We start from the raw sequence: 23,225 nt of genomic DNA, 5'->3' as shown, positions 1-23,225 counted from the left end.
CTGAACTTTGATGACATCTTGTAGGGAAACGCCCCTTTGAGGCCCTCTATTAAAATGAATGGGGGAAAACTGATTTTTTTTTTTTTTTACAGTGTGAAATCAGTGTTTTTTTTTTTTGTGAACTTTGATGGTGAATACGTCAAAATGGTTAAAGAGTGTTCAACGAGGATGCAGTAAAATCACCAGTACTGCTTATTAGGTGGACAGAATTTCAAAAGATAATATTTTGAAGAGGAAAGTGAGAGGTTTTTTTTTGTTTGTTTGTTTTGGGGTTGGTTGTTTTTTTAATGCCTCTGGGAGACACAGCAGAAATGAAGCCGAGCACAATGTGGAAATGGTCTTCAAACATGCATCTAACTATGGATTTTATTCTTTCCATTTGTGTGGCCAGGAGAACAGAGCGTGTTTCCTCTCCTGAAAGTGTGGAATCGGCCATGTTTACAGTTTGTGCTGTGGGGTTATGTTGTGCTAAGCTAAGCTAAGATGCTACGTGCAGGATGCTGACAAGTCTCGCTGAGGAAGCCACTTCTGTGATCACGGAGTCGGACAGAAAGGCAATGACGAGTGACTATTGTTAACAGGACAGCCATGACATGGACCAGCTCCCAGCCATTTCAGTTATTGGCTAAGCTGTAGAGGTAGGCGGATCGATCCTAATATCGATAATATTGATACCAACGCTGGTATTAATATTGAACGATCCTCGTATAAAAAGATCGATACTCAAGCTTTTTTCTCTCCCGTACGCACTGACTGCTGCGCACACAGATTCATCAAAGTCTACTCTCTGTAACAGCAGCGCTGCACTGTGTCACACAACATGGAGCAGCACACCCTCCCCCCCTCTGGTCTTTTGTTGTTGCGCCGTCACGTGGCTCAGTGGCACCAGCCAACAGCCATGCAGGTAGGCTCAACCTGGCCCGCCCACTCAGCGCTCTCCTCGATTCAGCCCTCTACCTCAGGAGAGTTTGTTTTAAGTTGAGGTCAGACTCCTGACCTCAATATCATTCAGCCAATCTGGAGAGATCCCAAATGTGCAGTTCATGCAAGACAGGACAGGAATTTACAGGAACTGGAGGCTTTTTGCCAAGAAGAATGGGCAGCTTTAACATCAGAGAAAATAAAGATCCTCATCCAGAACTACCACAAAAGACACCAAGCTGTAAGTGGACTGCATTTATATAGTGCTTTTCCATCTGCATCAGATGCTCAAAGCTCTTTACAATAATGCCTCACATTCACTCAAATGTCAGGGTGCTGCCATACAAGGTGCTCACTACACACCAGGAGCAACTTGGGGATTAAGGACCTTGCCCAAGGGCCGTCAGTGATTTTCCAGCCTGGCTGGGATTTGAACTGAGGATCCTCTGGTCTCAAGCCCCAATTGCACCAATTGACCCATCAATTGGTGCAATTGGTGGTACACGATAGCCATTTTTTTAGGTAAGACACTGAAGTTTTGTCAACTAAAATAAGGTTAGGCCCAACGGGGGCAGGCTAAAAACTTTAGTTGGCTAACACAAAACTTTAGCCGACTAAGCACTTTGTGCAACAACTAGTGTCAAAAGATTAGTCAACTAAATTAGTTTAGTTGACTAAACAAGATTAGACAGCTTTATGAAACAGGGCCCTTGTGTCACTGACACCGGCAAGTCTGGAGAAGCCTGAGGAACGTTGTTTTTCTGTGGACAAATGACAGCACCACAGAGTGGAACAATAACATCAAGATTATTCAGTCTTATTGAGACATACGAGGTCTATTAGAAAAGTATCCGACCTTATTATTTTTTTTCAAAAACCATATGGATTTGAATCACGTGTGATTACGTCAGACATGCTTGAACCCTCGTGGGCATGCAAGAGTTTTTTCACGCCTGTCGGTTACGTCATTCGCCTGTGGGCAGTCTTTGAGTGAGGAGTCGCCCACCCTCTCTTTTCATTGTTTAGGAATGGCTCAGAGACTGCTGCTTTGTTTGATCAAAATTTTTTCAAAACTGTAAGGCACAACTGAGTGGACACAATTCGATAAATTCAGCTGGTTTTCGGTAAAATTTTTAACGGCTGATGAGAGATTTTGGTCTGGTAGTGTCGCCGTAAGGACGGCCCACGGTGCCTGATGGCGATCTGCGCTTCGAAGCGGCAGCGTCTCGCCGTTTCAAGTTGAAAACTTCCACATTTAAGGCTCTGTTGACCCAGTAAGTCATCAGAGAACAGAGAACTTTCAGAAGAAGTCGGCATGAGGAGTTTATTCGGACATTCCATTGTTAACGGACATTTTGTAATGAAAGAACGTGCGGGCAGAGTCGCATGTCGGGCCGGACCCCACCGCGGGGGGGTCGCGACAGGAAAAACACCTCCGTTGGAAACCTTAACGGGCAAGTTGGAACATGCCCAAGCTGTTAAACAATTTCTCAGATACTCACTTGTTGAAAGCCATCAAAAGCCGCCTGAATTTTACAAATGGTTTTCAACACAGAGGTGTTTTTCCTGTCGCGGCGCACACAGATTTGCCGAGTCGTCACAGAAACGACTCAGAGAATTTGCGCGCACGTCTTTCATTAAAAAATGTCCTTAAACAGTGGAATGTCCACATAAAGTCCTCATGCCGGCCTCTTCTGAATCTTCTCTGTTCTCTCACGACGTCCTGGGTGAATTAAGACTTAAATTAGGATGTTTTCAGCTCGAAACAGGCCGACGACGGCGCCTGGAAGTGCTACACAACGTCCCAGTCCATGGGAAGTCCTTACAGCGACAGAAACACCCCATAATCTCTCATCAGCCATTAAACTTTTCACCAAAAACCAGCTTAATTTCTCGAATAGTGTCCACTCAGATATTCCTCACAGGTCCAGAAAAAATTTTGATAAAGCAACGCGCGCCGTCTCGAGCAGCGTGTGAAACAAAGGAATTCAGCCGAGAGGGCGGGACCACATCTCACTCAAGGCCTGCCCACAGGGAAATGACGTCACCGACACGTGTGAAAAAACTCACAAATGCGCACGAGGGTTCAAGCATGATTGGTGTAATTGCACGTCATTCAAATCCATATAGTTAAAAAAAATAAAAGTGTCGGTTTCTTATCTAATAGACCTCATGCAATATTGTTGTTTTTTGGGGGGGTGGGAGGAGGGATTCTGAATACACTGCGGGTTACAGAGAGGCTGAGATGGACATACGTTGATCACAAAATACAAGAACGTGACTGAAAGACAAATTAAAGCCATATAACGTTTGAAGACGAAAATCTTTATGTTTGACGTGTGTGTACTGGAGTAAGTCATGAAGTGAACTGTAGCTGGAGTGACTTTCAGCACCTGAGGGTATGTCCCTTTTATGGCTAAAAATAGCTCTGACTATGTGTGCATTTTTCAGCCGCAGTATAGCTAATTTTATTTTTATCAGCTATATCAGGACTTGCACAAGTTAAAGAGTTGGAAGTAATGATTCATAATCTTGTATATAATTTTTTTAAAAGACCGTGTTGATGGGAGTGTGATATGCCCTTTGAGCTAAAGCTGAAATTCTGCACTACGAGCTCACTTTGATTGTTTCCTTTCTCCTTCATTGTGGTGGGATACAGAGGCAAAAATTTTTTTAAAAAAAGTCACTGTTCAAGTACTTATGGGCTTCATTGTACATTTTTGAAATAAAGCATTTATTTCCATTAGAATTTTTTTAAGTGAGTTTTTTATATGCACTAAGCCAAAATAATGCTGGGTGATATATCACCATTGTTATTAGTCTTCTCGAGTCTCATGAATCTCTGCCTCGGGTCAAGTTGGTTGAATGAGGGTTGGCAGTTCTTAAAGTTCTTATTTATCCACACAGAGCAACAGTATTTAGAGCAGTGAATCAGGCCCTGAGAGAACGCTAAATTTAACCAAGATTTTCTCAGCTCATTCAGATTGCACAGACATGGATGGGAGCAAGTTGACTCCTTCCTTGTCTTTTTTTCACTATTTTTGAAAGTCAGAATAATGTAGGAGGTCACGTTGTTTGAACTAACATGTCTAAAAATAATAGTGCTGCTGTCAAATTAAAAATAAATATATCCAGGCTTCAAGCAGATAAACTAATCAAAGAGATGTGTTCTGATGTTCTGGATGTGCTTCTAACAGCCGATAATCATGTCTGACAGCTTCATATTCTGCAGAAAAGAAAAGGGAAATCATCCAGAGAGCTGAAACGGTTTCATATCCAGGCCACATGAGACTGAATATCAAGTCTGGTTTTCTACTGTGGCCATATTTACATATTTACACACCCAGCTTTGATTATACAGCACAGATGTGTGTGAGTTCATATATATATATGTGTGTGTGTGTGTGTGTGTGTGTGTGTGTGTGTGTGTGTGTGTGTGTGTGTGTGTGTGTGTGTGTGTGTGTGTGTGTGTGTGTGTGTGTGTGTGTGTGTGTGTGTGTGTGTGTGAAGCTATTAAAAACCTTGGCACGATTAAAAATGGAGCTAATGTCACCAAGCTACTGACACATGCTAATTAGAGCTAATGATGCTAACGTAGAGATGAAATATTAATAAAATTTCACTCAATGGAAATCGTGAAGGCACTACTTCTTAGCTGCTTCATTTCATTTCATTTGTAACCGATGTTTGTAATAAAATGCTAAGGAAGGATAAACACAGTCAAGTAATTAGCAGCTAGCAGCCACTCCTTGTGGTTAGCCGGAGGCTGCCTTGACTCGGCAATTTAGCAATCACTCATTATTTATAATTTTATGGCTTTAAATAGCTTAAAATGATGAGTTACATAAAAATTCACCTCCTACGCCTGGCCTGCGTAGTAGTCATGAATAGGGGGAACTAGCCAGAGAGACCAAAACCGTCAAGAAACTGCAAGTTTTGGCTCTTCTGCATTGACTTAATTTTTCAGCACTTGGAGGTTTCTGCTTGTTTTACAGATGTACCAGTGGGTTTATTGTTCATGTGGATACAAAATCACCCTTGATGTAAGAAGCATCGCGATAAAAGCGATACAAAGGAAAACAATACAAAAACACTTTTAGTCAGCGTCGGCCAGGATCCCTATTTTACCTGGAAGCGCAGGATGATGGTCCAGATGAGGCCAAGGATAAGTCGATGGTTGCCATCGACGATGTCGTGTGAGCCCATGTTCTCCAGATGAACCCTCTGCTCCTTCAAGAACTGCAGGGCCTTGTCCACGTTCTCCAAGCAGTGGATACGCATTCGGCCTTTAGTGGGTTTTGGCTGGAGGGAGAGAGAGAAAACGAATGAGAACAGTGGGAATAATAATGAAGGAATCAGATAAAAATATGACACAAAGGTCTCATACCAGTCGTTCACCAGACAACACTTCCAGCAGTTTAATCAGCATTCGACCATCTCGTAGGTCCAAGTAGAGGTCAGAGATACGACAGCCGACCCGGGACAGAATTGAGTTGACCCATTTGGTGAAAGTCTTCTTTTGAACCGCCTCACGTTCATCTGATTGGAATACAAATCAATACAAATACCAATTGGTGTGAGCTCAAGTGGTAATGCAGTACAACTTCGGCAGAGCTTTTTTACTGCTGAAAACTGTAGTCCGACTATGACCGTCAGCTTTAGCATGCAACTAAAAAAGTTTTATTGTAATTTTTGTGTACAAATTCCCACGGTGTTGGAAGATGTCAGAGAAAGTCTATTTTTAATGTTGCACAGCTTCTTTTTTCCCCCCTGGCCCTTGATCATTTTGTTCAGGTGGCTTCTTCAGAACATCACCTACGATGCACATTGAGACACTCTGCAGCTGATGCTGAAGCTGGATGTTTCTACTGTTAAAAGCACCCTTTTGCACCTGGTACCATCTTTTTGTCGGTACCATTCCCCTGCAGAATGCATTAAAGGCAATATAAACAATTTAGTGCCACTACATCTGGCACTAGCACCAGCATCTAAGGAATAAAACACAGATTTCCTGCGTTGGCCACACCTCCCCGCTCTACTCTCCGCATTGAGGAGAAATAAAACACCACTTAGAACCCATAAGCAGCTCAAATGACTCCATCTGGGGAAACCTAGAACTTTATCAACTCTATTCTGACAACATTCTTGGTCAGAGACTTTTTTAGTCTCTGAATGTTTTTGGGGGAAATCATTACTGTCTGCTATATTGAATGCACAACCCATATGGAAAAGAAACAGAAAAAACTTACATGTGTTGTGCTTATAAGTCTCAGTTTGATATTACATTGTATGTGGAATTACTGTTATATGTTGTTCTTTTAAGTTCCCAGTTCTATAAGTTACATTATTGTACAAATTTACTAAGGATCTTATATCTGGTTTGACTGTCACCTGCATTACTTACAAGTTCCAGATAGAACAGATACAAACTTTATAAAAATTTATGTATATCTTTTCCATATGGGAATTATGCGGGCATTCACAACTACTGCCTCTTTATAAAAGTGGCAATGGCTTCACAGGGTGGACCTCAGAGGTGCTAAAAGTGCATGTACAAGACAGATGTGTACTTAATGTACACATCCTGTCAGTCCAGCTGCATAAACAAGAAACAGAAAAGCTCAAATTACAACACATACTTGGGGAGTGTTGCTACCTTCCACCAATACATAGAAAATATGTAGGTGTTATTTTCATGTTTAAAATTTTATTTTTAGCACCTTTAAAATGAGCTACTATGAAAAATATAGATCATTCATCTCATCAGTGGTGAAAATGCAGGCAGTGTGCATCATTTAGTCAATTTTACTTTGCTTGATTGCTGAAATAAATTCAGAATTGTTGTAGACTCAACATGCAGACTTCTGTCATCAAACTAATGTAGCTTACGGTCTAACAGATCATCTATGGATCTTTTTTGAATGTCACCAGATGCTGGGCCAATATTATCGACAGGTCAGGGGAAGTCGGCGTTGTTCTGGCTTTCAGCCGTGCTTTTGATAAGACCAGGTACTGAGGCCTTCTTCACAAGCGTATAGCATGTGGGCTCCATGGAAACCTCCTTGCATTAATCACAAGCTTTTAACATGTTGAATTCCAGTGTGTGATCAGCAATGATCAGAGGTCTTTATCTGTAAGTACTAATGCAGGTATTCCGCAAGGCAGTGTCTCGTGACCAATCGTGTTTCTTATGTTCATTAGTGAGATGGTAGATAACATCTCTAATAGCAACAACAGCACTCTTCACTGCTCTGTCCTAACTAAACAGCACTGTGGGAAGGCTGCAAACTCTGTGGATGACAAATCTTCAGAAGATAACCAGCTGGACTTCTGTTTAGCTCATCCTGTTTAATGACAAGAAAACTAAGGAATTTCCATTCAAATGTGTAAGATTAGATTTGATTAGATTAGATTAGATCAAACTCTATTAATCCCTTGAGAAGACTCCCTCAGGGAAATTGAGCAGCATTGTATAGCAGTACACAGGGTAAGAAGCACACAGTGTATAAAAACTGAAAGTAAAAAGAGCTTGCAAATATAAATATAAATACACAAATATAAATACCAGACGTACTGATCAATACTGGTTTACTGGCTACTACTGTTCCTCTCCTTCCTGTCCTCTGGAAGAGACCATGCTATAGGAAACCCACCTCTTCACTTTCAAGGAGAAATGTTCGAAAAAGTTAAAGATATCACATTAGTCTGAATACTCACCAGTACTGTAACTGGCCACATATCACTGACTAGTGAAGAGTGATGGTAGAAGTGCATGTCTCCTAAAGTATCCAAAATCTAATCTCGGCAACCAGGCCAACTTTTAAAGTCACCCGCTCTTTTTTGTAATATTGCCACCCAGTCTGTCAGTGAGCTACAAATGTTAAACCACTGCAGACTGGACAATAGCAATGCAAGCCATGTTTTCCAAAAAAAAAAAAAAAATTCAACCACTGTCCCACCAACAAGATGTTTCAGTCTTGTGTCAGATTTACCGCTAGTATGGGAAAATGGCTCCTGATAAAACATGAAAAATCCCCCCCAACCTAATTTCCTTCTACTTCATTCCAAGTGCTGTGACATTACGGGCGAATTGGTGATAAATATTGGCACTCTAAACCCTGCTGTTAATCAGCAACTCATTAACAAGCCCTTGGACTCACTGCAATTTGTGCAAGGTTCTTAGTTCTCATATCTAGTGTATGCTACTGCTTCTCCAAAAAGAGAGAGACCTTCAGCTAATCACAAACAGGGTGTATAGAAAGGTGGTGCTGAATAATAATGATGTGCACAGGCGTACCTCACAGTTAATTTTACATGTATTTATGCTGAATTCCTCGAGTGCAATTTGGGATGAAAACTCAAGAAAGAGGCAGCAAAGATGTACAAAGTCAAAGTAGTTTGGGGAGGTTGAACACCGCCCACGTGGTGATCCACCACCTTTCAGACGCCAGTGCTCGACAGATGTGCCTCCTACTCAGCTGCAAGAATAAAATACAGTTGTACTGTGCGGCAGCAGGGCCACTGAGTTTGATTGTGGGTGCTCTATAGGAACGCCCAGTGCTGCTTCAGTTACTCTTATTGTTCTCAAACTGCATTAATGTGGTGTTCAATCAACAAAAGCTGACAGGAAAAAAAAAATTACATCTGTTTTGGAAAATTTCTGTTAATATATTGGTTTAGCAGTTATATTATGTTCATCAAGGAGGATGTGATGACTTACGAGGTCTGCCAATAAAGTATAGGTCCTTTTTATTTTTTTCAAAAACTATATGGATTTCATTCATATGTTTTTACGTCAGACATGCTTGAACCCTCGTGCGCATGCATGAGTTTTTCCACGCCTGTCGGTGACGTCATTCGCCTGTGAGCACTCCTTGTGGGAGGAGTCGTCCAGCCCCTCGTCGGAATTCCTTTGTCTGAGAAGTTGCTGAGAGACTGGCGCTTTGTTTGATCAAAATTTTTTCTAAACCTGTGAGACACATCGAAGTGGACACGGTTCGAAAAATTAAGCTGGTTTTCAGTGAAAATTTTAACGGCTGATGAGAGATTTTGAGGTGATACTGTCGCTTTAAGGACTTCCCACAGAGCGAGACATCGTGCAGCGGTCCCAGGCGCCGTCGTCAGCCTGTTTCAAGCTGAAAACCTCCACATTTCAGGCTCTATTGATCCAGGACGTCGTGAGAGAACAGAGAAGTTTCAGAAGAAGTCGGTTTCAGCATTTTATCCGGATATTCCACTGTTAAAGGAGATTTTTTTAATGAAAGACGTGCGGACGGATTGCAGCGTCGGCTCGCAGCCGCCGCAATGCTCCGCCACAGGAAAAACACCTCTGTTGGAAGCCTTAAGGACAAGTTGGAACATGTCCAGCTGTTAAACAATTTCTCATATACTCACTCCACTGAAAGCCATCAAAAGCCGCCTGGATTTTACAAATGGTTATCAACACGGAGGTGTTTTTCCTGTGCTGCCACACCGCGCCGGCTGCATCCCGACGCGCGGACCCGCCCACACGTCTTTCATTAAAAAAATCTCCTTTAACAGTGGAATATCCGGATAAAATGCTGAAACCGACTTCTTCTGAAACTTCTCTGTTCTCTCACGACGTCCTGGATCAATAGAGCCTGAAATGTGGAGGTTTTCAGCTTGAAACAGGCTGACGACGGCGCCTGGGACCGCTGCACGACGTCTCGCACCGTGGGAAGTCCTTAAAGCGACAGTATCACCTCAAAATCTCTCATCAGCCGTTAAAATTTTCACCGAAAACCAGCTTAATTTTTCGAACCGTGTCCACTTCGATGTGTCTCACAGGTTTAGAAAAAATTTTGATCAAACAAAGCGCCAGTCTCTCAGCAACTTCTCAGACAAAGGAATTCCGACGAGGGGCTGGACGACTCCTCCCACAAGGAGTGCTCACAGGCGAATGACGTCACCGACAGGTGTGGAAAAACTCACGCATGCGCACGAGGGTTCAAGCATGTCTGACGTAAAAACATATGAATGAAATCCATACAGTTTTTGAAAAAAATAAAAAGGACCTATACTTTATTGACAGCCCTCGTATTTTTATGTCGACTCAAAAATATTTTCAGATGATCTCTTAACAATGCATAAATCCATAAAATATTTCATAAAATATTTATTATAATTAGTCATTTCAATCAATTAAAAAAACTGTCAATTTTCACCAACCTCAATGAAATCTGATTTATCAGGAAGAAGAAACCACAAATTTTGCACTGTAAAAAAAGTCTATGAAATTAATGGTGAAATCCTGTGAATCCACAACATAAAGAAATTGTTAAATGAAAAACAATGGAGTGGTGTTTACTTTACAGCAATAATATGTAAAATGTGGAACTAAACTGTACTGTGAATTTAACAGTACAAATATGTCAAAATTATACCATTGTAGAATTTACAAATGACTGTAGTTTAAAAACAGAAAAACAGTAATACCAAAAACTGTACAAATCAGTTAGATTTTACAGATGAGAATTTTCATGAATACAGTAAAATACTGATAATTAAGGGTTTGAAACAAGAGGTGATGTGTCTGTTTAAACTACATTTAGAGGAAAATAAAACATGAGGTGGCCGTTTTGCAGAGATTTTATCTTCTAAATAGACAATAAAATTACAACAGGTTTACTCAGTAAAATTTACATATTTTATGTAAAATAATTTACACATTTACAGAATTTTTACTGAATTATCCTGGTAACCACAGCTGCCAGGATTTTTCCATAAAAACAAGGGAATTGTTTTTACAGTGCGGTATTGATTGTGATGTGCATTGTGCATGCTGTAATTTTTTTTTTTCTACATATCAAAATGATGTGATTTCAGCTTGTTAAATGTGAATATTTTCTGGTTTATTTTACTTGTTTTTCCCTCTTCTATAGCAGTAATCTGAGTATTTTTGGGCTGTGGACAAAGCAAGACATTTGAAAGTGTTATCTTGGGTTCAGGAAAACAGTGATTAGCTGTTTTTTGTTTTTTTGTTTTTTTTTTACCATTTTGTAACATTTTATGGACCTAAAAATGAATCATGATTAATCAAGAAAATAATCAACAGATTAACCAATTACAAAAATATTAATTAGTTGCAGACCTCAGTCATTTATTTTTTCTTTTTAGCTTTTTATGCATTTTATGAAGGGTGAGGTTTTCATCTTATATTTTGATTAACTTCTCAAAAAGCTTTCAGAAACTGCAATAAAACTTGGCAGAATGTTCAGCATGATCAGGAGTAAGAACCTATTGTATTGTGGTGCTGATTAGGGTTTGGATTATTGTTGTTATTATTATTATCTTTTACATTGTTAGATTGAGCATTTTCTATACATTTACACAAAAAAGTAGGTAATAGTACCTGTGGGCATGAAGACAGTAAGAGTTTGGGCAATCTGAGATTTGACCCCAGTGACCTTGACCTTCACCCATATGTTCGACCTCTAGCTTACCTTGCCAGGGCACTCCTGCAAAAATGAATTCTTTAAGGGCATTTTCCAGTTCTGCCTTCACTGACATACTAAGTTTAATGGAAACAGCAAAAGGACCTGGGAGGAGTCAACAAACAGGAAGGCAGACATGGCCTTGACCCCAACGATTGACCTTGACTCCAACGATTGACCTTTGGAATATGTGACCACACGGGCAATTCCAGAACCCACCTACCGGTGTGTGCCAAGTTGACCTTTGACCCCAACAGCCTTGGCCTCTGCCAAAACAAAAACATTTAAGGGCAATCCAGGCTCATTATCATCCCCAGAACGAGTTTGGTGAAAATCAACCCAAAGACTTGAGAAGAAAATGCTCTATTCTTGAAGAATGTTGTCAGTTACACACATCCTATGACAAGCGACATTCAAGACGTTTCACGCAAATGCAGGTAACGGTGTGGATCTATTGCAGTGAAAAACACATCGACTGACAAATCAGAGCTACAAAGTAGCAGTAATGTTAATCATCCCAAAGAAAAATTCTAGTGTTTCTGTTTGTTTGTTTGTTTGTTTTTTTTGGCAGAGTTATGCACTCCGATAGTGCACTTGTAATACCACAGAAAACTCTATCCACACAACACCACCACTTTTAATGCAGTTCACGTGTGCATGTAAATGTGTCTTTAGGAAGAGACTTATTGACTGCAGTTACCTAAGTGCATGCACACACACATACAATCAAGCACAAGATCCCACAGCGTTTACCGGTTTAACCGCTCATGATAAAACATCCTCTACTCCGGCGTTCGGTGTGGCACCGCGCCTGCTGCACTCAGTCTCCTCACTGCAGTTTGACCCGTTTACTCGGATCCCGAAAACAAGTAGGAAAAGGCGCAATGGACTGAGAATACTTAATGATGTGTACTAAATGATTCACACCCAGAGGACAAAAGTGAGGACCAGCTGAAGATTAGGAACAGAAAAATAAAAGGCAAAGGGAAAGGTGTGGGTGGTATGTCGAGATGGATGGGAGATATAGGATTAAAGGTAGAGAAGAACAGGGAAGGGATAACGAGAGAGCAGAGCAGGCAAAACGAGGTTATACCTTAGAGGGTGACACCTAGCAGATGGAGAGACTGAGATGCAACGTTTTATTCTCCGGGGATTTTAACAGGAAAATAATACGAGACGACTACTACACACTATCTCAGCCACGGCTAAAAATGACCTCAGTGAGGGGAGCAGCTGCACGGGTGCTGTCGTCACAGTGGACAAGTCTGTGGCTACTGTACGTGAAACACGCGGTGCAGACCACGTTAAATAAATCATGCTTCATTCTGCTCCCCTCAGCTGAAAAACAGCAAGTATCGCTTCACCATGTGCACAAGAGCAACCGCAGCATGAAAAAGTAATGGCAATTATGTCATACAAATAAGTCACAGCTCCATTAGGAATGCTGGTGTTGTTTTAGGACGTCACATCACATTCGTCAGAAGGAGAGAAACAGAAAACGCAGTTCTAAAACTGTTTTGTTTTCTTCTTTTCCCATGACAACTATTAAGAGGAAAAATATTGTAATAATTGTAATAATATCTTACAAATGCCTATGATTCATAATGCTTCATTTTCATGCTCTCATATAAAAACAGCTAAACAGTGCTTTGTCTGCGTGGAACATCCTTGCATGCTTGACCAAGATTTATGTTCCAGACAGTAGTTATCAGAAACATTATGATTTTGTTTCCAATTACTCCCCCTGGGCTCATGTTTTCTAAATGTCGAGATGCCTCTCTGAGTTCAGCGCTTGTAACCACACCCCTGGGCCAGATTATGCTCTCGGGGCTTAAATGTGGTAACAGGGGCGGCAGGGGTTGCCTTTCACCCTCCTGCACACTACCTTTGTACTGTGTGGGAGTGGTGGGGGACTTCATGCTTGAATAAATTACCAAAATACCATTGGGACACTTAAAGTGTTTATTTCAGCATTTTAAACAGGATGGAGAAATTTTATTCCACAACAATTAAAATAACAACAACAAAAAAGATGTTAAAGGAGATGCATCAAACGAACACATGGATGTTCTCCCAGTATGGAGTTGGATAAGCCACACCCACCGTACTGCTCCCCAAATATGCCCTCATACAACATAAATAAACAAGTAAGGTCACTGACTTATCAAGAACATCTATCCATCTGCTATACCCGCTTGGTGCAATTAGGGATTCAAGGGGGGCGAGAGCCTATCTCAGCAGTCACCGGGTGAGAGGTGGGGCCTGGAGAGGCCACCAGTCACATATAGACAGACAAAGACATTCACTTTAAACTTTCCAATTCACCTAACCGGCATGTGTTTGGAAGTGGGAGGAAACCGGAGCACCCGGAGGGAACTCACATGATCATGCAAACTCCACACAGAAAGGACCAGGTGGGACGCGATCCCACTACCTTCTTGCTGTGAGGTAACAATGGTAACCACTATGCCACCATGATGCCTATCGTGAATATTTGTAGGGAAATGCTCACAACAGATAAGACTGTGGCTTATACCTGGTTCACACGGAGAGATAATTAGGCCGATATCGGACCCGATCTTCCCCTGCCGACAATTTGAAGGACGCCCTGATTATTGTGATGACGCTAAAGCCCGGTTCACACGGCAAGATAATTAGGCTGATATCGGACCAAATCTTCCCCTTCTGACAATCTGAAGAACGCCCCAATTATCACGATGACACTAAAGCCCAGTTCACACGGCAAGATAATTAGGCCGATATCGGACCCGATCTTCCCCTTCCAACAATTTGAAGGACACCCCAATTATCGTAATGACGCTAAAGCCCGGTTCACACGGCAAGATGATTAGGCCGATATCAGACCTGATCTTCCCCTTCCAACAATCTGAAGAATGCCCCGATTATTGTGATGATGATAAAGCCCGGTTCACACAGCAAGATAATTAGGCCGACATCGGACCCAATCTTCCCCTGCCGACAATTTGAAGGACTCCCTGATTATTGTGATGACGCTAAAGCCCGGTTCACACGGCAAGATAATTAGGCTGATATCGGACCAAATCTTCCCCTTCTGAGAATCTGAAGAACGCCCCAATTATCACGATGACACTAAAGCCCAGTTCACACGGCAAGATAATTAGGCCGATATCGGACCTGATCTTACCCTTCCGACAATCTGAAGGACACCCCGACAATCGTGATGACGTTAAACATAATCTTATCAGATATTCCTGCCATGTGTTGTGTTAAGAGCAGATGAACATCAGGGGAGCTTCGATCGCAAATCGGGGATATTCAACATGTTGGATTGTCTTGGCCCGATATTACAGTGTGTGTTGTGTACCCCAACCACAAATGAGCACGCAGCCTGCTGAATGTGATGTGCAGCCAATCAGAAAGCGAGATGATGGATGCAACGAGTGAAATCTAAAATCAAAACCGCTGTTATGCCGCACCAGAAAGTCCGGTGATCGCGCTGTCTCCACTCCTTTAAAAAGCGCCTTTTCTTTTTGTATCTTTTTTTTTTCCTCTGTTGTAAACAGTCCACAAACTATCTAATTTGTTTATTCTGAAATCACGTTTAATCTCAAGAGATTTTGTGAGATTTCCTTTCTCACCTGAGAATGTTCGACCAAACCTGTTAGATCTATGATTTTTTTATCTCCACGTTTGTTGTCTCTCAAATTTTGGAAACCTACAGATAATTTTAAAATCTTGCTGTGTGAACCAGGCTTTAGTGGTTTGTGCATTCACATGTTGACAGTAGAGAAACCATCATACTGGTCATCATGGCAAGAAAAAGCAATATCTAGTTTGTCTTTGTGGCAAAAGTTGAAATTTTTTTAACTTTTGATGGCAAGTGCCATCGCGGTTTGTGGTTACCACACTCACAGCCAGAGGTGGTGGATTTTTTTTCCATCGAACTCTCATTGAAAACAATGGCGCATCCAGTTTAACATGGTTTAATGTGATGTATGTGAACAGAATCAGGCATCAAGACAAATGCAGTGCATCTGTGCCACCAACTAATTATTAAGCTTTACTTGACAGCCTCTCATTATACTGGAGAGCAGAGGGAAATCTTGTTTCATTATCTAATCTAGTTCCTGAGATATGGTCATAAATATATTTTCGACAGTGACCTCTAATTGAGCTGATTTGTACAACGTACACTGATTGATCAAAATAACTCTTTGTATTTCAAGGGTATCAACACGAACAGTAGACAATGACTTCTAATGTCAGTTTGAACGTTTGCCTGTGACCTTAACATGGCTAGTGTTGTGAGTTACCAGAGTGCTTCCGCCAAGGTAGCAGGAGGTGGTAATGGTAGAAAATATATTTTTTCCAAATATGCTTACATCCACTTCAGAGATTGTGCATTGTGTAATTTGGGAGATTTTTCATATAGGAAGTGGGTGTCTACCATGACAAAAAAAAAACCACCCCATGCAAAAAAAAAACTGCAATATATACTGTAATTTTAACATCTTTCGAAATATTAGAATGTAATTGTTTTGACTTCATGATTAGTTTTGATGAATCCTGCATTGAACACAACATTCAAGTTAATGATATATAATGCTCCTGACTTGGTAGTACTTGTTTTAGAGAAGTCACAAAAGCTACATAAGTACTGATATTATTACAGTGATCATGCAATTACACATGTAATTTCAAGTCACAGCATGACAAGTTGTAGTAAATCAAGTGTCATGGCCAAGCCAAAAACAAGATCTTAGGCTAAAGAATTTGATAAAACCTTTGACAATGGTTTATGTTTTTAAAGTTTTTGAAGAGCATGGCCTCCTAAGTTCTGTTATTCACACAGTGTGACTGAAATAAAACGTTTGACAATGGTTTATGTTTTTAAAGTTTTTGAAGAGCATGGCCTCCTCCTAAGTTCTGTTATTCACACAGTGTGACTGAAATAAAACCTTTGACAATGGTTTATGTTTTTAAAGTTTTTGAAGAGCATGGCCTCCTCCTAAGTTCTGTTATTCACACAGTGTGACTGAAATAAAACCTTTGACAATGGTTTATGTTTTTAAAGTTTTTGAAGAGCATAGCCTCCTAAGTTCTGTTATTCACACAGTGTTACTGAAATAAAACCTTTGACAATGGTTTATGTTTTTAAAGTTTTTGAAGAGCATGGCCTCCTCCTAAGTTCTGTTATTCACACAGTGTTACTGAAATAAAACCTTTGACAATGGTTTATGTTTTTAAAGTTTTTGAAGAGCATGGCCTCCTCCTAAGTTCTGTTATTCACACAGTGTTACTGAAATAAAACCTTTGACAATGGTTTATGTTTTTAAAGTTTTTGAAGAGCATAGCCTCCTAAGTTTTGTTATTCAAACAATGTGACTGAAATAAAACCTTTGACAATGGTTTATGTTTTTAAAGTTTTTGAAGAGCATAGCCTCCTAAGTTCTGTTATTCACACAGTGTGACTGAAATAAAACCTTTGACAATGGTTTATGTTTTTAAAGTTTTTGAAGAGCATGGCCTCCTCCTAAGTTCTGTTATTCACACAGTGTTACTGAAATAAAACCTTTGACAATGGTTTATGTTTTTAAAGTTTTTGAAGAGCATAGCCTCCTAAGTTCTGTTATTCACACAGTGTGACTGAAATAAAACCTTTGACAATGGTTTATGTTTTTAAAGTTTTTGAAGAGCATGGCCTCCTCCTATGTTCTGTTATTCACACAGTGTTACTGAAATAAAACCTTTGACAATGGTTTATGTTTTTAAAGTTTTTGAAGAGCATGGCCTCCTCCTAAGTTCTGTTATTCACACAGTGTTACTGAAATAAAACCTTTGACAATGGTTTATGTTTTTAAAGTTTTTGAAGAGCATAGCCTCCTAAGTTCTGTTATTCACACAGTGTGACTGAAATAAAACCTTTGACAATGGTTTATGTTTTTAAAGTTTTTGAAGAGCATGGCCTCCTCCTATGTTCTGTTATTCACACAGTGTTACTGAAATAAAACCTTTGACAATGGTTTATGTTTTTAAAGTTTTTGAAGAGCATGGCCTCCTCCTAAGTTCTGTTATTCACACAGTGTGACTGAAATAAAACCTTTGACAATGGTTTATGTTTTTAAAGTTTTTGAAGAGCATAGCCTCCTAAGTTCTGTTATTCACACAGTGTGACTGAAATAAAACCTTTGACAATGGTTTATGTTTTTAAAGTTTTTGAAGAGCATGGCCTCCTCCTAAGTTCTGTTATTCACACAGTGTGACTGAAATAAAACCTTTGACAATGGTTTATGTTTTTAAAGTTTTTGAAGAGCATAGCCTCCTAAGTTCTGTTATTCACACAGCGTGACTGAAATAAAACCTTTGACAATGGTTTATGTTTTTAAAGTTTTTGAAGAGCATGGCCTCCTCCTATGTTCTGTTATTCACACAGTGTTACTGAAATAAAACCTTTGACAATGGTTTATGTTTTTAAAGTTTTTGAAGAGCATAGCCTCCTAAGTTCTGTTATTCACACAGTGTGACTGAAATAAAACCTTTGACAATGGTTTATGTTTTTAAAGTTTTTGAAGAGCATGGCCTCCTCCTAAGTTCTGTTATTCACACAGTGTGACTGAAATAAAACCTTTGACAATGGTTTATGTTTTTAAAGTTTTTGAAGAGCATAGCCTCCTAAGTTATGTTATTCACACAGTGTGACTGAAATAAAACCTTTGACAATGGTTTATGTTTTTAAAGTTTTTGAAGAGCATAGCCTCCTAAGTTCTGTTATTCACACAGGGTGACTGAAATAAAACCTTTGACAATGGTTTATGTTTTTAAAGTTTTTGAAGAGCATGGCCTCCTCCTAAGTTCTGTTATTCACACAGTGTTACTGAAATAAAACCTTTGACAATGGTTTATGTTTTTTAAAGTTTTTGAAGAGCATAGCCTCCTAAGTTCTGTTATTCACACAGTGTGACTGAAATAAAACCTTTGACAATGGTTTATGTTTTTAAAGTTTTTGAAGAGCATGGCCTCCTCCTATGTTCTGTTATTCACACAGTGTTACTGAAATAAAACCTTTGACAATGGTTTATGTTTTTAAAGTTTTTGAAGAGCATGGCCTCCTCCTAAGTTCTGTTATTCACACAGTGTGACTGAAATAAAACCTTTGACAATGGTTTATGTTTTTAAAGTTTTTGAAGAGCATAGCCTCCTAAGTTCTGTTATTCACACAGTGTGACTGAAATAAAACCTTTGACAATGGTTTATGTTTTTAAAGTTTTTGAAGAGCATGGCCTCCTCCTAAGTTCTGTTATTCACACAGTGTGACTGAAATAAAACCTTTGACAATGGTTTATGTTTTTAAAGTTTTTGAAGAGCATAGCCTCCTAAGTTCTGTTATTCACACAGCGTGACTGAAATAAAACCTTTGACAATGGTTTATGTTTTTAAAGTTTTTGAAGAGCATGGCCTCCTCCTATGTTCTGTTATTCACACAGTGTTACTGAAATAAAACCTTTGACAATGGTTTATGTTTTTAAAGTTTTTGAAGAGCATAGCCTCCTAAGTTCTGTTATTCACACAGTGTGACTGAAATAAAACCTTTGACAATGGTTTATGTTTTTAAAGTTTTTGAAGAGCATGGCCTCCTCCTAAGTTCTGTTATTCACACAGTGTGACTGAAATAAAACCTTTGACAATGGTTTATGTTTTTAAAGTTTTTGAAGAGCATAGCCTCCTAAGTTCTGTTATTCACACAGTGTGACTGAAATAAAACCTTTGACAATGGTTTATGTTTTTAAAGTTTTTGAAGAGCATAGCCTCCTAAGTTCTGTTATTCACACAGGGTGACTGAAATAAAACCTTTGACAATGGTTTATGTTTTTAAAGTTTTTGAAGAGCATGACCTCCTCCTAAGTTCTGTTATTCACACAGTGTTACTGAAATAAAACCTTTGACTATGGTTTATGTTTTTAAAGTTTTTGAAGAGCATGACCTCCTCCTAAGTTCTGTTATTCACACAGTGTGACTGAAATAAAACCTTTGACAATGGTTTATGTTTTTAAAGTTTTTGAAGAGCATAGCCTCCTAAGTTCTGTTATTCACACAGTGTGACTGAAATAAAACCTTTGTGAAAGAATTGTGTTTATAAAGTTTTTGAAGAGCATGGACAAACTTTACACATAGTGGAATAGCCAGATAATTGAAAATAGACCATACTTTATTACGTTCAAGGGGTGGGGGGTTATTTTCAAGATATAGGATTAATTTTGATGCCAAAATGCTGGTATTAATATTGTCAATCATTTCCCAAGTGGATGTATTTAAATTCTGACTTGTGATTTTACCACCTCCATCCACCAAGGTTGTTTGCAATTGCGCTTTGTATTTTGAAGTTTATCGCCATGGAAAAACAAATGGGCAAACATGAGTGTTACAATCACCTCTTTCCATTTTGTGGTCAGGCTAATAACTAAATACCTTAGTAGCGAAATTGCCTCCACAGAAAAAAAAAAAGTCAAACTTTGAATAGCCAAGGCATAGGTAGCGTGAAACAATTTTGGCTAAAATTATCTACTTCAAGCTTTTGTTACAGAATTTTGACTTTGTAACCTTTGTGAGACACACCCACTGAGGTGTTCCATAGTCTGTGTAGCACACCCCCATTTTATAGGTGAACAACAGAAATTACAAAAAGGGATATTTCTTTGGCATGTGGTCTTCTTTTTTTTTTAAATGCATCACTTCAATGTCTTAAAAATAATTTTGTCTTAAATAGTTCAAAATCTGCCAAATCTGTCCCCTTTAAAAGAGTCCATCTATCAGAATCCCAGAAATTATTTGTGGAAACATCTGCAGCCAACATGCAGACAAAGCCAGAGCCAAAGCGGCTTCTGGGGTCACACCCACAGTCACAGATGCTGGGATGCCTGCAGACGTGCACGAGTGTGCTGTGGATTCACCACATCCAGGAAGAACTGACTATGGGGAAAAATACGAACCAGACTGCATACAAGGAAAATCCATCCATGTGAATAAGTCATGTGGCTTTCACTGGACTCAAAAAGTGAATGACGGAAAAAAAAGAAACGTGAAACAAATGTTCAGGAAAGCATAGACAGTGTACGCTACACTCTGTGGAAAGGTCCTGCTGGATATCAGTTTTACTTGTGCATGTAGCTGCACCTGCCTACATATTGAATACTTATTGATAGGTCTTTGAACGTGTGCACGTATTTATTCATTCATTAAAACAGATTTGTATGTTCAAAAAGAATGCAAAACAAGATTAAAGATTAAATTGGTCAACTGGTTCTTGAGATATCGTACGAACAAGGATGGCAATGACAATATCTTGAATAGTTGACTGTGACCTTGAAATTGACCCCAAGATCACTGTAATTAACTGGTGTCAGGGTGATCACCCCAGTGCACTCTTATGTTAAATATAAATGAAACGGGTCAACTGGTTCTTGAGTTATTGCACTAACAAGAGTGGCAATGACAATATCTTTAATGTCTCGCTGTGACGTTGTAATTGACCCCAAGGTCACTGTAATCAACTGGTGTAAGGGGGAACACCCAAGTACACGCTTATGCTAAATATGAATGAAATAGGTCAATTGGTTCTTGAGATATCCCACTACCAAACAAAAACAGACAGACGGATAGACATTCTGATCACTGTATTTCCCCCCCCCCCCCGGTTTTCATACCAGGGGGATAATAATTCCAAGAAAGCTGTAAAAAAAATTATTTATACTTTTATATGTATGTGGCAATTGAGGCAAATAAGTATTTGATCCACTGTCAATTTTGCAAGTTTTCCCACCTACAAGTTTTATTGTAGGTACACTTCAAATCAAATCAAATCAATTTTATTTATATAGCGCCAAATCACAACAAACAGTTGCCCCAAGGCGCTTTATATTGTAAGGCAAAAGCCATACAATAATTACAGAAAAACCCCAACGGTCAAAACGACCCCCTATGAGCAAGCACTTGGCGAGAGTGGGAAGGAAAACTCCCTTTTAACAGGAAGAAACCTCCAGCAGAACCAGGCTCAGGGAGGGGCAGTCTTCTGCTGGGACTGGTTGGGGCTGAGGGGAGAGAATCAGGAAAAAGACATGCTGTGGAAGAGAGCAGAGATCAATCACTAATGATTAAATGCAGAGTGGTGCATACAGAGCAAAAAGAGAAAGAAACACTCAGTGCATCATGGGAACCCCCCAGCAGTCTAAGTCTATAGCAGCATAACTAAGGGATGGTTCAGGGTCACCTGATCCAGCCCTAACTATAAGCTTTAGCAAAAAGGAAAGTTTTAAGCTTAATCTTAAAAGTAGAGAGGGTGTCTGTCTCCCTAATCCGAATTGGGAGCTGGTTCCACAGGAGAGGAGCCTGAAAGCTGAAGGCTCTGCCTCCCCATTCTACTCTTAAAAACCCTTGGAACTACAAGTAAGTCTGCAGTCTGAGAGCGAAGCGCTCTATTGGGGTGATATGGTACTATGAGGTCCCTAAGATAAGATGGGACCTGATTATTCAAAACCTTATAAGTAAGAAGAAGAATTTTAAATTCTATTCTGGAATTAACAGGAAACCAATGAAGAGAAGCCAATATGGGTGAAATATGCTCTCTCCTTCTAATCCCTGTCAGTACTCTAGCTGCAGCATTTTGAATTAACTGAAGGCTTTTCAGGGAACTTTTAGGACAACCTGATAATAATGAATTACAATAGTCCAACCTAGAAGAAATAAATGCATGAATTAGCTTTTCAGCATCACTCTGAGACAAGACCTTTCTAATTTTAGAGATATTGCCCAAAAGCAAAAAAGCAGTCCTACATATTTGCTTAATATGCGCATTGAAGGACATATCCTGATCAAAAATGACTCCAAGATTTCTCACAGTATTACTAGAGGTCAGGGTAATGCCATCCAGAGTAAGAATCTGGTTAGACACCATGTTTCTAAGATTTGTGGGGCCAAGTACAATAACTTCAGTTTTATCTGAATTTAAAAGCAGGAAATTAGAGGTCATCCATGTCTTTATGTCTGAAAGACATTCCTGCAGTTTAACTAATTGGTGTGTGTCCTCTGGCTTCATGGATAGATAAAGCTGGGTATCATCTGCATAACAATGAAAATTTAAGCAATGCCATCTAATAATACTGCCTAAGGGAAGCATGTATAAAGTGAATAAAATCGGTCCTAGCACAGGACCTTGTGGAACTCCATAATTAACCTTAGTCCATGAAGAAGACTCCGCATTTACATGAACAAATTGTAATCTATTAGATAAATATGATTCAAACCACTGCAACGCAGTGCCTTTAATACCTATGGCATGCTCTAATCTCTGTAATAAAATTTTATGGTCAACAGTATCAAAAGCAGCACTGAGGTCTAACAGGACAAGCACAGAGATGAGTCCACTGTCTGAGGCCATAAGAAGCCATTTGTAACCTTCACTAATGCTGTTTCTGTACTATGATGAATTCTAAAACCTGACTGAAACTCTTCAAATAGACCATTCCTCTGCAGATGATCAGTTAGCTGTTTTACAACTACCCTTTCAAGAATTTTTGAGAGAAAAGGAAGGTTGGAGATTGGCCTATAATTAGCTAAGATAGCTGGGTCAAGTGATGGCTTTTTAAGTAATGGTTTAATTACTGCCAACTTAAAAGCCTGTGGTACATAGCCAACTAATAAAGATAGATTGACAGATTCTATCAGACAGATGATAGATTGATATTCAACTGTGAGAGACAGAATCTAAAAAAAAAAAAAAAAAATCAGAAAATCATATTGTATGATTTTTAAATAATTAATTTGCATTTTATTGCATGAAATCAGTATTTGATACAATAGAAAACAGACCTTAAT

General features: G+C 39.5%; 1 protein-coding gene across 3 annotated transcripts in view; it reads right to left on the bottom strand.

The window, feature by feature from the left end:
* sptb (spectrin, beta, erythrocytic) overlaps nt 1-23,225 on the bottom strand; it is a 118,692-nt gene that overhangs the window by 70,345 nt on the left and 25,122 nt on the right. For all 3 annotated transcript variants that reach the window (XM_034194863.1, XM_034194864.1, XM_034194865.1), the window contains 2 exons: nt 5,309-5,460; nt 5,050-5,223 (listed from right to left, as the gene is read on the bottom strand). In XM_034194863.1, the coding sequence (XP_034050754.1) occupies nt 5,050-5,223; nt 5,309-5,460 (326 nt within the window). The remainder of the gene's footprint in view (nt 1-5,049; nt 5,224-5,308; nt 5,461-23,225) is intronic.

This window comes from Thalassophryne amazonica, chromosome 19 (genome assembly GCF_902500255.1).
Source record: "Thalassophryne amazonica chromosome 19, fThaAma1.1, whole genome shotgun sequence".
NCBI lineage: Eukaryota > Metazoa > Chordata > Actinopteri > Batrachoidiformes > Batrachoididae > Thalassophryne > Thalassophryne amazonica.
Note: the sequence above shows the minus strand (reverse complement) of the source record. Positions and strands in the feature narration are given on the sequence as shown.